General features: G+C 35.2%; 1 protein-coding gene across 3 annotated transcripts in view; it reads right to left on the reverse strand.

The window, feature by feature from the left end:
- Positions 1-548: 548 nt before the first annotated feature.
- Positions 549-18,613, reverse strand: part of LOC106092616 (non-lysosomal glucosylceramidase) — a 60,571-nt gene continuing 42,506 nt past the window's right edge. For 2 of the 3 annotated variants that reach the window (XM_013259518.2, XM_059364858.1), the window contains exons 4-11: positions 10,578-11,140; positions 10,259-10,514; positions 9,822-9,944; positions 6,512-6,626; positions 6,075-6,444; positions 3,762-3,969; positions 3,459-3,705; positions 549-3,388 (exon numbers count right to left, since the gene is read on the reverse strand). In XM_013259518.2, the coding sequence (XP_013114972.1) occupies positions 2,987-3,388; positions 3,459-3,705; positions 3,762-3,969; positions 6,075-6,444; positions 6,512-6,626; positions 9,822-9,944; positions 10,259-10,514; positions 10,578-11,140 (2,284 nt within the window). In that variant the 3' untranslated portion in view covers positions 549-2,986. The remainder of the gene's footprint in view (positions 3,389-3,458; positions 3,706-3,761; positions 3,970-6,074; positions 6,445-6,511; positions 6,627-9,821; positions 9,945-10,258; positions 10,515-10,577; positions 11,141-18,613) is intronic. The other variant, XM_013259526.2, reaches the window with a different exon arrangement.

Raw genomic sequence — 18,613 nt, forward strand, 5'->3', positions numbered from 1 at the left:
CTACCGCTCTGCTGTCACTGGCTAGAACTGTGGTCTCAATCATTGTGTCTGTTTGCGCCACACAACTTCCAGATCTGATTTTTTCTAATACAGATGGCGCTGAGAACATGATGTAAAAAACGGTGTGCAATTCCGTTTCGCTGTGGCAACCCATTCTACATACATCTGTTACATTTTTCCGATATTGATGGCCGCTGGATACATCTTTTCTATATATGTAGAAGATATTTTCGTGGAGTTCCAATCTTTGAGTGTAGTCACGAATTATCTCTACTGCGCATTTGTTAGGAGTTACAAGCATTTTAAGTTTCAAATAAAAGTATGCAGTTTTTGACGAAAAAGGCAGAGTCAGTCTTATTTTCCATTTCACTGTGGTAACTCTCTTGCCATAAATGAGTTACATGTGTCAGATACTTGTAGCTTTTGTATACCGTTTCCATATACAAACACATTTTTGGATGGATTTCAACTTTTCTGATGCTGTCAACAACTACTGCCCATGTTTGAGGATTTACAAGCATTTTAAGTTACAAATAAAAATATTGATATTATGTTTTTTCATAAATATAGATTTTATTTTTATAATTTGTTTTAAATAAATATTTATATATGCTGTTTTATATTTGTAATATTGGGTAGAGGGGAGGGGTCTTTTATATATATGCTTCGGAGTTTTTGTTTAATTAACACCAGTGAAATAAGTACACAATCATGTAAAACATATAACATTTGGATTTGTTTTTTACTTTGCGCTTTGACATTACAAACCAGGACACTTCTTTTTCTTTCGATATAAGCTTTCTAGATATTTAATGAATATACCTTATAATAGACCTAAGAACACATAAACAAGGAACTCATAACTAAAATTATACAAATGTATTATAAACCTAACTAGTAAAAGTTAAAAAAAGCATAAAATAATCATAAAAACATTGTGAATAATTTATGAATTCAGTCTATAGAAGAAACAAGAACAGAGACTCGTCTTAAAGAATAAAAAGGATATGCCATAACTTAATGATACCTTGTTAGAGTTAGGAGTTTTTTATTTGAAGTAATAATAATAAAACAAAAAAGTAACTACTAACCGACAATAAAACAAGTTTGCAGACATGGGTTAGTTTTTCACATTCGAGCAGCTGAGAACACTTCAATGTTGATTTAGGGGTGTAACATAAAACTGGGTTTGAAGTCAAAATTTTAATTATAAAAATAAAAAAGTTCAGTTGGGTGTATGTCATCGAGGGGGCGTTAAAAAATGTGCGGACCGCCACATTGATCCAATCCTTAGACCAGTACCGGGTGCATGGAGACTGGATAAACTATATGCTAAGTAACAGGCGGATAAATTTCGGGTCCCATGACATAAATATAAGGGAGAAAGTGGCACAGGGCACGCTACAGGGGGCCATTTTATCGCCACTTTTCAAGGTTGTACTTGTTTTGAGACTATAGGGACAAAATATTAACGGAAGCAGTTATTCTGTTAGGCGGTCATAATTTGTGTTGACATTGAGTTGGCCCTGAAGGCTCTGGATTATGTGGGTACGACATTTCTTAGGGCTTGTCGTACTGTTATAAGTTCGGACCATCGGGGTTGGAAGGAAAATCAGGTTACCAAAGGGGCAGGCTAAGAAGGTATAACTTATGGATCATCCTATGGAATAGGTGAACAGCTCCACAGTGTGTGAAGAAAAATGAGATTGCTGACTTGAAAGGGATCACTACGGGAACATTTTGTCAATTATAGTATGTGATGGAGGAGGCCAACGTTGCGCAGAGGTTAGCATGAACGAATATGACGCACAACGCCTAGGTTTGAATCCCAACGAGAACATAAGAAAAAATGTTTTCGGCGGTGGTTATGCCCTCCTAAGGCTGGCGACATTTGTGAGTTGCAATACTATGAAAAAAGTTCTCCCCAAAGAGGGCCGCTCAGACTCTCCAATAAAGACCAAGTCCTTTATCATTAAGGTTAAACATGAATCGGACAGCACTCATTGATATGTGGGAAGTTTGCCCCTGATGATTAATGGAATCTGGACCTGGAATATCGAGAACCAAGATGTCCTGTGTCTAGGGAAGCTTTAACTCAAGCCACTATCTGAGTGTGGTGTGAGCATTTGAAAATTGGAACTTCTACTGGTTTAGTGGGTTTGAAAGAAAGATATAATAGGACAAGTACCTTACGTTCTAAATACTCGACCTGGGAAGAGATGAAACGGGATAATATATAGGTGAAAACTATTCTCACTGCTTGCTTTCGCTTTAGTTACTCAGTCCTGGTCATTTTGGACTACTGTAGGGGCCTGAAATGTCTAGTTAGGGGAAATTTTACCTGAAGAGGTCTAACTTGGTTTAAAGTATTGCCAAAATTAGTTATAAAAGACAAATTTTGACAAAGTTTTGAAATTCCGCTGACGGAACTATTTTAAAAAATTTCAAAGTAAGTAAGATTTATGCCAAAAACACAAAATTTTCTATAAAAAACAAATGTTTTTGAATGTTTCCATTTTTTTCCTGGATCAGTTGTTGAGTTCTTCTACGTCCATGGAAAAGTGTCTTAGTTGCTCGAATTAATTATCCTTTATCTGTTATCTGCATTTTTTTAAATAACTTAATTTAAAATTGTGCTTTCTTTTTTCGTCATTTTGTTTTTTCATTTCCCTATTCTTTTTGTTTTTCTTATATTATTTGTAGAAAAAATTCCTACCTTGCTGGGCACCTAACAAAGCTCTGAAAAGTACACATCACCCTCGCTGAGTGATGATTTTTTAAAAATCTTTGGTTTCCATTGTTACAACATTGTGATTTTGTGTTTTTATGCGATAAACAGACAGACGGACACACAAACACTTGTAAATAATTACTAAACAAAATTGTACTCTCTTTTTGTTTCATAGACAATGCACCTTAAAAAGTTTCCTAAAAAAATAAGCCATTCTTCATTGTTCATTTCTTAAAAATCCTTTCTTTAAACTCTTTAGTCCCTAAGGGCTTTGCGTCTTTCCCAAGCCACTTGCATGGACCAAATACTCAAGGGTCTCATATAGCCTATGGAACGATAACGTTTTTCGCCATAGAAAGCCTCTGGAGTTTCAAAATTCATGCCACATTTTTGTGAAATGGTCTCATAAAGGCCGCCTGCAGTTTTGAAACCTTCCTCAAACATGCCTTCCTGTATCATGGTCGCTGCCAAGGCAAAGCTAACGCCAGGCCATACCTCTTCGGACTGTATGCTGCTGGTATCGACATGACCGGGTTTCTCAGGATCCGAATTGGCTATGAAACCATTGGCAGCACCAATTTCACCATTATGGAAACCCATGACATTGTTTTGGAAAATCTGCTTTAAGGCAGAGCGTACATTCTCTTTGGGATAGATCTGTAAAGAATAGAAAATTTAGTTGAGATTTCTGTTGATTTTTACAATACTTTGAATACCGCCCACATACCTCATAATCGAAACCACAGGTCTTTAAATACCAATGACCACATAATTGATCTGCCATTATGGTGTCTTTGTGACTGTTGCAAGTATCGAAACGATAATAGCTGCCATTCCAGAGTTTTTCCTCTAGCGAACGTTTGCCTTTCTCCAAAATATCCTGATACCGTATGCAGTCATTGGGTTGGTCCAAAATTGTTGCCATCACTGACATGCTCTGAAGGGCAGCCAACCATAGGCCCGAACAATAAGCGCTAAAAAAGGAAAATAATTAAACAAGAGATTGAAAATTAGGCTAATTTATTTTCACCTTGGTCCCTCCATAACCCACGAATCATATGTCTGGTCTGGCATTTTTGTGTTTTCTATCAAACCATCATTATCGCGATCATATTCAATAGTCCTTTCCATAATGGCCTTACACGAGCCATACATGGCCTTTAAATAGGCCATGGCATCCATGAGATAAACCTTGCCATTAGTTTCATTGATATACATAGAAGCCGATTTACGATTTTCTGAAACGATTAAAAGAGAGAGAAATTAAAGCCAAACCCCCTAACCACTCGAACGAACGGGTTTCGTCAGGATTCACTAATAGAAGGTTAAGTCACTTGCGAAAACATAAAGTGGATAGGCCCCATGAGCATTATGAAGGTAAAAAAAACTGCCGATTGAAAATGTCATCAAATAAGAGAAAACGTAAACAAAGAATGAATGTAAAAAGAGACTAAGCTGACATCCTCGAGCCAAATAGGGCCAAAAATTACTCAATCAAACTGTTATTTCCGCCATATAAAATCAGCTGATCTTGCATGACAAGCGAACGAAAGCTGTAAATACGCAGGTTTCACTAAAGCTGGTATTACTCGAAATGTGTTCACAGATTTTTTTTTTTATTTGGCAACTCTGAAAGTTATACACATTGTGTGATACGTAGGGAAAATTTTTTATGAAAAATGGATTTTGGAATAACTATGCCATTATTTCGATTAAAGCGAGCTCTTATTTCATCGAACATATATATAGGCACATGTCTAAAAACACAAAGTACAATACATATGGGAATACATGCCGATTAGCGTCCTCTCTTCGTATTTGACGTACATAAAGAAAGTCTTCTGGATATAAAGTGGCAGAACATATGCAAAGCACATGTCGTGTAATAGCACCTTAAATAAGATTTGGGAAAATGGATCACTTGCCGAAATCTAGAAGTAGAAAGGTCCCATGAACATTAAGGATTGTAAACAAGGCATATTAATTCAAGTAATGTACAGCAAACAGCTGAATAAATTTTTTCCCCGCGTCAACGAGTTTTGGCTGTGTGAGTGCATTATAATTAAGAACTAAACACACAAACAACGAAAATTGGCGCGAACTAGTAACATACTCAAAATCAGAGTTGCACTAATCACTGATTTTGACAGATGCTCCTATCTGTAAATGAATATATATTGATTGCAAAATGTGTCGACTGAAGATGATACAAATAAGAAAGAATGTAAAAAAGAAACAATTTGACATTCTCAATGGTAAGAACTGTAAAAAATTCAAACAAATGTATGCCAGCTGATCGCTTTTCGCAACCTTAAGCTGAGTATTCCGTTTAGCTTTTCAGGCGGAATGCTGTTAAAATCCATATAAAAAAAAAAAACACGTCGGCCAAACACTGGAGGAAAATAGGCGAAAAAGTAGTACTCTGTTTATAGTGAGGAAATGGCAAAAAAAAATGTTTTTAATGGCAACGCTTGACATCATTGTCAGCATCACTTTTGTTTTAATCGTTTCAATGGTTCGTTCTTTCTTTTTGTTATTTGCAAAAAAATAATAATAAAACCATAAGTGCAGATAAAAAAGGACTTTTGGTGTGAAAATAAAACAAAACATAACTGTCAAATTCCGCTAGCGGAACAATTAAATATTTCCGCGACTACGATACGATACTCATTATTAAGGGTACTAACCAAAGAGCGTATGAAAGAATAAGAGCTGGCGTTAGAGTGTAATACGGGATGACGAGTGACAAATTTTAAAGACACAACATGTTTGAATTGCTTACGATATTTCGTTTTTCCTTTATTCCAACTTTCGGTTGCAAAGAAACAAAGCAAAATACGAAAAAATGTTCGAACGAATGCCCGAATCAAAACAGATTAACCCGAAAATGTTGCAACCCTCAATGTGAATCCAATTGGAATACAATAAAAATATTGTGTGTCTTTAACGCGAGTTACTTTACGGTACGAGGAAGACAAAGCAGAAACCCTCTCTTGTATTAGATCTTATGCTCTTTGGTACTAACTTGGTCTTTGTTTACTTTCACTGTTTGTTTACATTTTATCTTTTTTGTGAAATTTTCAATTGCCATATGTTGACATTCCCAATATTCATGGGGGCCTTTCCACTCTTCGCTTCAGCAAATGACACAACTTTCTAATAAACCCCGTTTACACTGCCCATTAAATCCGGATTTAAGCCTCTCGTCAGCTGATTTCATAAAGGGAAAACAGATGATAGAGCTATTAAATCTGGATTTAAAGAGTAGTGTAAACGGGGTTTTGGTGAATTTTGGGTTAGTTATTGACTAAGTTGATTTAGCTTTTAAATCCCTTCTACAAACCTTTCTTCTCTTCCACCGAATTTTTGCGCTTATTATCCTGTGTATACATTTCGTACAAACTATCCTTATCGATGAATTCAATGGAACTAAATTTACTCGCATTATCTGCCTGGGCTTGGGCCAATTCATTCAGCACATAGTAATCGCGATAGACTTGCAGAACAAATTTCGTATTTAAATCTTTCCATTCGTTGACATCGTGAATGTTATAACAATTGATAAGGGTGAAAGGTTCCTCATCGGGATCGCCCAAATCATGGGGTACACAATTTTTAATCTTACGAGGCAATACCTTGCCATCGTACAACATTTTCCTGGTATCCGTAAGGTTAGCAGCAATGGCATCCTTGAAGTCATATTGGAGGCTTACCTGAATTACAGAGGAAAAAAATAGTTACAAAAAAAGCAAGTGGAAACATGTCTATAGGGGCGGACACCTGTAGATTGGGCCATAGATGAGCTATGGCTGGTGAAGCATAGAAATGTACATCGTAGGTGTTGTACATGCGATATTCATGGCCCTCCAGATAGCCAAAGCGACCATAGGCAATCCTATAAAAAGATGAAAAGGAAGAAAAAATTAGAAACTCTCTCTCTCTCTCTCTCTCCAGTTGAAGAAAAGGAGGAGTATTTCAGTACAAGGGTAAAAATGAAAAGGAGAGCAGAAATGGTCAAATGTTTATAAACGGTAACCAAGGAGAAGAGTAAGAATGTTGAAAGCGGGAGTTGATGTTGATACAAATTCTTTATATTCACTATTTCTACAAAGTTGTTTTTACTTTATGATGTCAACCATTTTGAGTTATTAGGAGCATTTTATGTTGCGAGTTTAAAATATATACTAATATATAAGTTACCACCACAAGGCAACGAAGAACCACAAAGGATAAAACAGAGCAGCGTCAACATAGCCAAAGTAGTTGCCTATCTCAGTTGCGCCAGTACAGCAACAACCAAGAAACCAAGCTAAATTCATTTACAGGTAGGAGCAGTTGGCCAACAACAAAAAACCGAGGACACTATCAGTCAAAATCTGTGTTTGGTGCAACCCTGATTTTGAGTATTTTAGTAGTTCGCGCCATTTTTCGTTGTGTGTGCGTTATAGCTTTTAACGATAATGCACACACACAATAATGCACATAAGAACCAGGACGGTAAGGTCTGGAACAGTCTTGGAGTGTAAGAAGGAGATTAACGTATTCTCTGAATCCGCATCGTTTGGGTACCGGGCCATAACAGAGTATGGGTAAGAAGGCGGTCAGTATTGCTATTGACGGGGCACATATGACTACTAGCTCACTTATGTAAAATCGATGCGGCAAGTGATAGCATGCGTTGAAGCATTTCCTATATTATTGTCCAGCTTTCGCGTCTAACAGATACCGGCACTTAGGTGGGGACACAATACCAGACATGAACCAACATTGGGGCGTGGCGTGGAAAACAATTAAGGATTTTGTAAGTAGCTCATATTTCTAACTTGAAATTTTCTTTTTCGGGGTTGCTTTTTAGTTTTTAGAGCGCACAACAAGCCGATTACCGGCTTAGGTGTATGTCTATAGTGGCAGGCCCCGTTCGAGGCCACGGTCCGTCTAAATAGTGTCCAACATCTGTGAGCCTTCTAGGTACGATCCTGAATATGACACTTCCAATTTAGTTTCCTCTTCAAGATCATTCCTATGTATCTGCAAAACCCTTTTGGCTCTTCTGCATAGCTGATTCGGATCCTAACCCTTTAGAGTTATTATAACATCGTCTGCGTTGCAAATGCAAATATTGCCCATGAACATTCCACTAAGGAATCATCTACGTAGCAGATGAGTTTAATAGAAGCGGCGACAAAATGCCCCTGCGGCGTGCTCTCTGCCACTTTCTCCTTTATATTTACGTCAGGGGATCCAAAATTAATCCATCTATTCCTTAGCTTATGGTTTATCTAGTTTCTAAGGACCGTTACTAGTCTTAGGATTGAACCAGTGTGTCGGTTCGCACATTGTTAAAAGACCCTTCAATGTTTCAGGCTTTGCTATAAATACCTGCCAGGTTTTCGGAGTATATGTAAGTGAAAATAGTGGCCAGATGGGGTGTAGTAATGCCGGAAATATTCTATAAATGATTTGAAGCTCCTCAAGGCTTCCTTTACCATAATGATAAGCCTTCGGTCAGCGTTATTATTACAATATGCCGGTATCTCCGTGAGTCCCGTCGTATCATCTGCAAAAACCTTCTTTATCAAAAGTTTCAACATGTCCTCCAATGTCTCTGCTCTCACTCCTATATCGTCTACTGACGTTTCAGTTTGGACATGGGTTTTTGAGAGAAACTTTTTTATCTTTTTGGCGGCGTCATTAACGCTATCGACCTGTTCGCAGAGGAGCTTCCAGCTTTTTAACGACTTGCTCTGTTATAAACTCTGCAACCTCCTGCCCAATATCTCCACTGTAAAGGAGATACAAACATTTTAAGTTAATTTGAACAGGAATAAACGCTATAGGACATTCTTGACTACCAATCCACGGTTAAGGACATACAATCATTTTAAGTTAATTTTTGGTTCTCACATGAGAATGCTCCTATCAAAGAAATTTATGGTAATATAGATACCAATACGATACAAATTTGCCAATGAAAATTTCATTAAGGAACAGGGTCTTATCATTGTCCCTCTTTTACGAGTCCGAATGGCGTGCCGTAGTGGAAGGCTTCGTTTTGATATTGGAAGTCTCTCTCTACATCCGAACTAGGCGAACAAGCTCCAAAGAGAGGTGTAGAAAGACAAAGTGCTCTTGAGAAATCTTCCTACAGTCCGGCTAGGCGAACAAAGCAAAGGAGAGGTTGTAGGGGAATTTCTGCGAATGGTATGAATCCCCCTACGATCCGAGCTAGCGAACAAGCTTAATGGCAAGTTGTAGGAAAACGGACAATTATAAGAGCTACTCGTTCTACGTCCAGCTGTGTGAAGAATCTCAAAGGAGTGGGTAGAGAAAAGAACAATTTAAACACCTCTTTGTGTAGAAGCTTTTAGGAGGGGATAACTAGCATTAGGAGGGGATAACTACCGCCGAAAAAATTTCTGATATTCACGCCAGGCCTTCAGAGTCAAAGGCGGACATGCTATCCTTTGCGCTACAGTGGTCTTCTGGCAGGATAGATAAGAAAATAAAATAGGCTAGGATACAGACTGAACTCTAGTTGCGATACCAGGAAATAAAATCGTGAAAAAAAAATTGTATAAAGTTTTTTGCCAGTTTCATTCGATATCAGTGTTTTGAATGTTCAATTCAATGCAGAAATGGTCATTTCTATAACAAATTTGCTCGTTGGCAACTCAACTATAATTGGGTTGCAATCCACAATCGACCTATAAGTATAGACAAGAATGCGATAAGAGAACAACAGAGAATCTGCGTAGTTTTTAGGGTCATTTATAGAGTCACATTTGGAGCAAACACTTCTGTTATCTTCTGATTGGATTAAGGCGATATAAACATTTTAAGTTAACCCAGTGCAGCATGAGGAATTCGTGGTAAGTTTTGGGGAATAACATAAAATAGGTATAGTACAAAGGAAGTGGGGTTGTAGTTGAATATACAAGAGTAATATAGAGCAGACTACAGTCGAGGCAGTGAAGAACAGGGTTGTATTGTATATGTATGGAAATCTCTAAGTAAGCTGTTGTAAAAATTAGAATAGTTACGACTTAATTCAAATTCTGAACTTTGAAAAGAGGATTTCACTTTTCATTACCTGGGATCATTGTATTCCAGTTCCTGGCCCAAGGAGGAGTCACACAACAGCCATAGGGTACCACCATCAGATATAAAATAAAGTTGATTAAATATAGCACCTTTATACCATTCCGGCAGGCCTCTATAAAGAAAAACAATTAAACGTCAATAAATTCTTAGCCAAAACTGAGGGATTGGCTGCATTCCAGGATTCACTAATAGAAGGTTAGGTCACATGCGAAAACATAAAGTGGATAGGCCCCATGAAGGATGTCAAATCTGCCGATTGAAAATGTCATCATATAGGAGAAAACGTAAACAAAGAATGAATGTAAAAAGAGAACAAGTTGACATCCTCAATGTCAAGTACTGGCAAAAAATTATAAAAAAATTGTATGCCGGCTGATCGCTTGACTTAACCTTGTTCAGTGAATCCTGGCTGCACTCAAAGCTTACTCATCATTCAAAATGGGTTTTTGCCAATTATCTATAAGCTTTTCCCAATTGCCATAATGTTTCAAAGCATAGTCACAGATTTTTGGACCCGAATCACCATTTGCACTAAAATATTTTGTATAATAGCGTTTGTGAGTTTTAAGCTTTTTGGGGAAATGTATGTTGGGCATATCCCAAGACAAAGCAAATTCCAAATCATGTTGAGATTTGGGTTTCAACGAAACTCTAGCACAGATGGCCACACCCAAATCGTTGGCTAAAATTATAAAATAGTAGCAAATTTTAGGAAAAAGAAAGACTTTTGCAAAAGCTTACTTACATTTAAGATTTTCATCTGCTGCAGCATCATTTAATTGTCCTTGCTCCTTAAGCTGTTGCCATAATTGTTCGCCACTGCCGCAAGGATCAAACTTCACACAACGCGTAATGTTGATTTCGGGCAAAACACGACAAGCCAAATTGTAGGAGCAAGGCATATCAGCTATCATCTGATTTATGGTTACACCCTTGGCATTACCTTCGGAAAACAGGGTGGAAGTAGCCGAACCCTCGGCATCTTGTTTCTTATTGCCGGTGCCATTCTTAAAGGTAAAAGCTATGGAAATGGTACGTTCCTCATCACAAACATTCTCCACCGACCACACAAAAACGGCACATGGTAGACAGGATTCCTTGTAGTCATGAGGTATAACGGGCGATATTTGACGGCAAACCAAACGCACACCATACTCAGAGAGATCATATTCAGTCCAGGAGCGGGGATACAGACCTGTATAGAAGCACTTGGCCTCATCCAAATTCGATTGCCAACTACCCAAAGGCTGTTTAGCACGATTATTACTGCAATGGTTTAAATTACATTTGGCTCTTAGATTAGTCAAACTAAGTAATGAGTTTTAAGACAAAAAAAAAATAAAATCATAATTTTTTCGAGTGTATAATTGCGTTTTAAGAACAAACCAATCAATCAAAATGTTGTGAAATGTGGAAAAAAAGCCAGTGTTTCCGTATGGTTTTGGTTCCAATCCATGAAGCAATCAATTGCGGCAAATCATTTAATAGTATAGTATATGTATATCGAATTTATTATGAGTAGAGTTTATGTGTGTTTTGTAGAAGTATAGTATAAGGTGCATACATACGTCAGTGTAGTTTGTGAATGGAAAAAGAAAAAAATAAGATCAAAAATAGTTCAATTGAAAATTGTTTTGCTTTTGTTGTTTAGTTTAGTTTTAGTCTAGACACCAACCATTTAGCCATTTAATCCATGGTTTGTAAGTTAATGATAGTTAAAGTTTGAATTTAGGGGTAAATACAATCATTAGCCAGAAGGTTAATACTTTTTAGTCTAGATGATGATTTTATTAGTGGTTCATGGTTTTTATGCGAAAGAAACCTTACTGATGTACCTTGAACCAAATATTCAATTTATAGCTTTTAAATATACAGTTAAAGATATACAAACATTTTAAGTTAATTGAAGTCCTCAGTTAAGGAGGATTTTACTATCTAAGCCGTAACAATTATATAGAGAAAATAATTTAGTTTAGTATTTTTCTAACAGATCTATACTAGTCAACGGCTACGATCGGTTTGAACATGGTGAAATTCAGATCAATGTCAAATTTATCTTGATTGTAGACATAGACTTTTCTATTGTATCGTAGGTTGTCACCCCATACAAGATTATTGAACTTAAAAGAGTCATGAATTTAACATTTGATTAGATAACAAGTATCTATTGAGGCATCGAGTTAGTAAAAAACTCTTTTGATTGATGCTAGGCGTACATCCAGTGGAACGATTCATCAAATTTTGCAAAATCGTATCATGACCTTGTGACAAGAAAGGTCCCATTCATCAAAATGTGTACGATAAGACATAACCAGTCACATTGTTCAGGGAGTTACAAACATTTTAAGTTATTGTTGTCATTAGCTGTTGAAGATTTCTTCAAAGAAGATTAGGGTAGGTAAGGTTGAAGAAGAGGGTAAGTGATTTATCCCGTTCCATAATCCAAGGCCTTTTAATGCCCCACCGCAGAGGTCAGCATGTCTGCTTATGACGCTTAATAGTTGAGCACCACACAGGCTGGAACTTTGTTCTCCGACTTGTGTGGTGTCCATCGTTACCACGGGAAGCTTAGCTAAAAGCTACCTGGCGTATCCACAGGTTGCGGATGGTGGAAAGCTCCACACCACATAGGCTGGAACTTTGTGCTCCGACTTGTGTTGTGTCCATCGTTATCACGGAAAGCTTTCTTGGAAGCTACCGGGCACGTCCACAGTTTGTGAATGGTGGAAAGCTCCGTTTTTATGCGGAGTAGCTGCAAATGCAGCCGCGGGCAGTCAGCGATTTTCGAGAGGAGTGTCACAGTGAGGAGTCAGTAGGCATTGGCTCTTAATTAAATATTGAGTGCCAATGATACTCGAGATGACAAGGCGAGCGTCGGATCTTGGAGCAAGCGGCTCGCGACAACGAGGGATACTTGTCGGATCCCACAAAACCCATGCGGTTGGGGCGCTGGGCCAGTAACCCGCCCTGGAAAACTATAAGATCACTATGAGAAACAAAGGAGTAGTAAAAACGGGCCCCCCCCCAACGTTGACGACCCACGCAAACGCAAAAAGGACCATGGTTCGCGGATCTACACCTGGAATGTTCGCACTCTCTATGGAGAAGGTGCAGTATACGAGCTGGCGGATGTATTCGAGAAGTAGAAGGCAGATATTAACGCCTACACAACACCAAACGGTGACGAACTATATAGCTATAGATGCCATAACACGAGACATGCATTTGGCTGTGGATTTGTGGTTACTCGGAGACTGAAACACCTTGTCAACTTTACTCCGATGGATGAGAGGCTAGCCACAATCCGCATAAAAGCCAAATCCTTTAACATCAGTCTTGTTTGTGTCCATGCTCCGACGGAAGACAATGGCGAGCAGACCAAGGATATTTTCTACGAGCGCCTAGAGAGAGAATATAACTGCTGACTCGCACATGATATTAAAATCGTTCTGTGAGATTTTAATACGAAGATAGGGAAGGAAGACATCTTTGGTCCAACAGTCGGAAAGTTTAGCCTCCACGAGATAACGTGGCCTTCACGTAACGTAGCACTAGATTTTAACACGAGGAACCAAATTGATCACGTTGTAATAGATGAAAGGCATTCATCCAGCATGTTAGATGTACGATCGATCCGTGGAGCGAATATAGATTCGGATCATTACCTTGTTGCAGCAAAGATTCGCACCCGTTTGAACATAGCGAAGAAAGTACGATCTGACACTGCACGAAAGCTCGACATTGAAAAGCTGCAAACACAACATAGGCAGCGGCATACTACACTCGACTGACCCAATTGCTTAATAAAACCACTCCTTGTTCCGATGATATAATGGCGCAGTGGCAAACCTTTGACAACTCCATAGAAAATGCTGCGAAATCCGTACTTGGGTACAGGAAGTCTCCTCCAAGATAGCCATGGTACGACCAAGAGTGTCGAGATGCTACTGAAGCCAAGAATATAGAGCAACCCTGCAATCAGTATCGGGAGAAAAGGAGAGAGGAGAAACTCTATTCCACAGAAAGAAAAAGGAAATGGAAAGACGTGAGTGTGAGCGAATTGATATGTACAGGAGTCATAATGAAGTCCGGAAATTCTACCAATAAATTAAACATCAAACTGATGGCTTTGGTGCAGGCACATCCTCCTGCAGAGATAAAGAAGGAAATCTGGTAACTGACACAGATAGCATGCTGATGATATGCAGAGAACATTTACCCAACTGTAAGTGTCCGACGTTAGCGGCGAAGAGGTTACCGCAGAACCAATCAATGATGATGGTATAGAATGTTTACATCCTAGTAAGAATGAAGTTCAAGTAGCAGTGATCCGACTAAAGAGCAACAAGGCAGCAGGAACCAACGGGTTACCCGCTGAATTATTTAAGACCGGAGGCGACACGCTGATAAGGCATATACATCAGCTTATCCGCGCAATCTGGCTAGAAGAACGCATACCCTATGATTGGAACCTCAGCATACTATGTCCCGTACACAAGAGAGGAGACAGAACGGAATGTGCCAACTACAGAGGAATAAGTGTGGGTAGGTAATATTCTTTTTGGTCGTTGTAGATTTTGGGAGATACACACATTTTAAGTTATCGTGTTCATAAAAAGCTTTACGGCCTATTCTTCTTATGTCCTTTTCGGAGATAAAGGTTCTACAAATCTTAAGACGGAATGTGCCAACTACAGAGGAATAAGTATGGGTACGTAATATTCTTTTTGTTCGTTGTAGATTTTGGGAGATACACACATTTTAAGTTATCGTGTTCATAAAAAACATTACGGCCTATTCTTTTAATGTCCTTTTTGGAGATAAAGGTTCTACAAATCTTAAAATGAAGAGCATAGATGAGAAGATTTGTCGATGGGTCTGGAATTGTTCATCATTCCTTGCATAGTTTTGGAGATAAATTGCATTTTAAGTTTTGAAAACTCAAGTACATCGAATAAAGGAATGGTTATTATTGGGTTGCCCAAAAAGTAATTGCGGATTTTTTAAAAGAAAGTAAATGCATTTTTAATAAAACTTAGAATGAACTTTAATCAAATATACTTTTTTTACACTTTTTTCTAAAGCAAGCTAAAAGTAACAGCTGATAATTGACAGAAGAAAGAATGCAATTACAGAGTCACAAGCTGTGAAAAAATTTGTCAACGCCGACTATATGAAAAATCTGAAATTACTTTTTGGGCAACCCAATATATTCCATGCTGATGGTTGCTTTGTATTAAAAACATTACAAACTTCTAGATATGATTCCTTTATATTATATTCTTTTTCATATAAACATTTTGGATTTAGATATTGTACATAATAGTTGAACTGTTTTGAATTTTGGTTTCTTACGTTAATATTTAATTTTTTTTAGTCGGAAGTAACATTAAGGTAATTTATGAACAGATTATAAACACTAACTAATTAAGAGACAAAAATGAAAATTTATGACACCCCCTACATGTTTGGCAAAACTTCCTCAAAGCAAACATGTCATCTATGGGTGTAGTCCATTATAAAAGACTTTTGTTGAATAGACAAAAGAGTTTAATGGACTTACATGACCTCTATCCCAAAGAGATTGATGTACAATTTTCAGCAGACAAAACTCAAACATGTACCCTTAAGGTAGTTGACAATTACATCATACTCTTTGTACACAAAAAAACGTACGCAAAACATTTAACAATCATAAATTATACAAAAAGAAATGAAAAAGTAATGAGAAGTAGAATGTATATACAAAAGTAGAGTCCATACAATAAATAATAAACAGGTCACGAAATGTAAACTAACCAAAAATGTGAGAGAAAGTGACCACAAAGGAAAGGGAAATGAGCTTAAAACCTCTTTTCAAAACAATAGTAGCTGCCATATGTCAGTAACAGCCACATAAAACCCAAAGGACTAATGCATATGACTTGTGGTTTAGAGAAAAGCATTTCAATTTACATTTCAAATCAAACTAAGTGGTATGAGTAATGCAAAAAGGAATAATGGCATATAGAAAATCCAAAAATGCATTCCCACAGAATATGAAATGAACAACAATAAATACAAAATGAGTGAATATAAGGGCATTAGGAACATAAGAGGCAATAAAGCATTTTAAAGCAAAGGGCGTAAAATATTTCACAATTTTATTTATATAAGAACGCATGTCCAAATTTCATTCAGAAAAAATATTACCAGAATTTTATTTCTGTAAAAAAAAATCAAAATTATTTTTTTTTAATATTTTTTTCACCTTTTTTATAGTAGTTTTTAACTTTTTTTATAGTAGACTCTACTACTATAATAAAAGTTCTAAAAAATTTACTAAAAATAAAATTTTATTTTGACAATATTTTACAGAAATAAAAAAATTTCAGAGACACATGCATTTTAAGTTATTTCTATAGAAAATATTTAAAATATTTATTTTTTTAAACAAATCATATACACAAAAGTGTAAATTTTTTTAAAAATTTATTTTTATTGAAAATTTTGTCAAAAAATTATTATTCCAGATAATTTCGTTTAAATAGAAAAGTTGTCCAAATTTTATTTTTATAAAAAAAAAAATGTTTACAAAATTTTCTTTTTATAAAAAAATGGTTACAAAAAGTTAACTTCTCTGTTTGCGCTTTCTTTTTTGGTCTTTAATCTTATTTACATTCTATTACAGGATAATGTCCGGCTATAGACCATTTCGTTCAATGCTTTCTATTCAATAGCTCAGCAAAGAACTTTCAAAAGTAAGGCAAATTGTGTGATGTTGCTTAAAAGCATAGCCGGACAATGTCCTGCAATGGAATCTAAAATAAAATTTTATTTTTATAAAAAATTTTTGTCAAAATTTTATTTTTGTATAAAAATTTGTCAACATTTTATTTATTTTTATTGAAAATTTGGTCAAAATTTTAGTTTTATATTTTTCGAAATTTTATTTTTAAAGAAAATTTTGCAGAATTTTATTATTATAAAAAATGTTGTAAAAATTCTATTTCTATAGAAAATTTTTTGAAAACTTTATTTTTTAGAAAACTTTGTCAATATTTCATTGCTATAGAAAATTTTATTAAAATTTTATTGTTGTAAAAAATTTTGTTAAAATTTTATTGTTGTAAAAAATTTTGTCAAAATTTTATTTTTATAGAAAATTTTGTCCAAATTTTATTTTTATAGAAAATTTTGTCAACATTTTATTTTTATAGAAAATTTTGTCAACATTTTATTTTTATAGAAAATATTGTTAAAATTTTTATTATTATAAAAAAAATTTTGTCAAAATTTTATTTTAATAGAAAATTTTGCCAACATAAAATTTGTTAAAATTTTATTTTTATAGAAAATTTTAACAATATTTTATTTTTATAGAAAAATTGGTTAAAATTTTATTTTTATAGAAAATTTTATCAAAATTTTATTTTTATAGAATATTTCGTCAAAATTTTATTTTTATAGAAAATTTTGTCAAAATTTGATTTTTATAAAAAGTTTTATCAAAATTTTAATTCTATGAAAAATTTTATTAAAATTTTAATTCTATGAAAAATTTTATTAAAATTTTAATTCTACGAAAAATTTTATTTTTATGAAAATTTTTTTTATAAAAAAATTTTGTCAAAATTTTATTTTTATAGAAAAATTTTGTCAAAATTTTATTTTTATGGAAAATTTTGCCAACATTTTATTTTTATAGAATAATTTGTCAAAATTTTTTATGGTTTTATATGGAAAATTTTGTCAAAATTGCATATTTTTGTAAAATTTTGTTAAATTTTTTTTTATGGAAAATTTTGCCAACATTTTATTTTTATAGAAAATTTGGTCAAAATTTTATTTTTATAGAAAATTTTGTCACAATTTTATTTTTATAGAAAATTTTGTCAAAATTTCATTTTTATAGAAAATTTTGTCAAAATTTTATTTTTATAGAAAATTTTGTCAAAATTTTATTTTTATAGAAAATTTTGTCAAATTTTTGTTTTTATAGAAAATTTTGTCAAATTTTTATTTTTATAGAAAATTTTGCCAACATTTTATTTTTATAGAAAATTTGGTCAAAATTTATTTTTTATAGAAAATTTTGTCACAATTTTATTTTTATAGAAAATTTTGTCACAATTTTATTTTTATAGAAAATTTTGTCAAAATTAAATTTATTTTTTTCCTTAAATCTCTAAAAATTTTGTCAAAATTAAATTTATTTTTTCCCTTAAATCTCTAAAATCTTTCTAGGGTGGGGACACTTCGCCCAGAATGTGGATATCGAGTTCTAGCCTATGTCCGCCTATGACGCTGAACGCCTGTGTCCGAAACCTGGAGAGAACATCGGTCAAAATTTAATGCGGTGGTTATGCCCTCTTAATGCTGGCGTCATGTAGAAAATTCTCCCCAAAAAGGTGTCGCACAGCGGCAGGCCGTTCGAACTCGATTATAAAAAAGGTCCCTTATCATTGAGTTTAAATTTGAATTGGAAATCACTCATTCATCTTTGAGAAGTTTGCCCCCCAAATTTACATTCTACTCCTAAATGTCTTACTTTTGAGTCCTATATTACCGTATAGGTAAATTTTTCCGATTTAGAGGATTATTCGGAGGTGGGGGGGCCACCCAGACACTTGGCCCTTAAAGTAAATATTAGCTTCGTGCTATTCTTTCAAAAACATTTTATATGAACCCCATATTGGCATGATCGGTATATAAGTTCTGTTTGGGGGTGGGGTGGACGCCAGGGTCTCGAAAATGAGTATCAATTTCGTACTCTACTCCCAAATAGCTTTTATATAAGTC

Source organism: Stomoxys calcitrans, chromosome 3, assembly GCF_963082655.1.
Source record: "Stomoxys calcitrans chromosome 3, idStoCalc2.1, whole genome shotgun sequence".
NCBI classification, from domain to species: Eukaryota; Metazoa; Arthropoda; class Insecta; order Diptera; family Muscidae; genus Stomoxys; species Stomoxys calcitrans.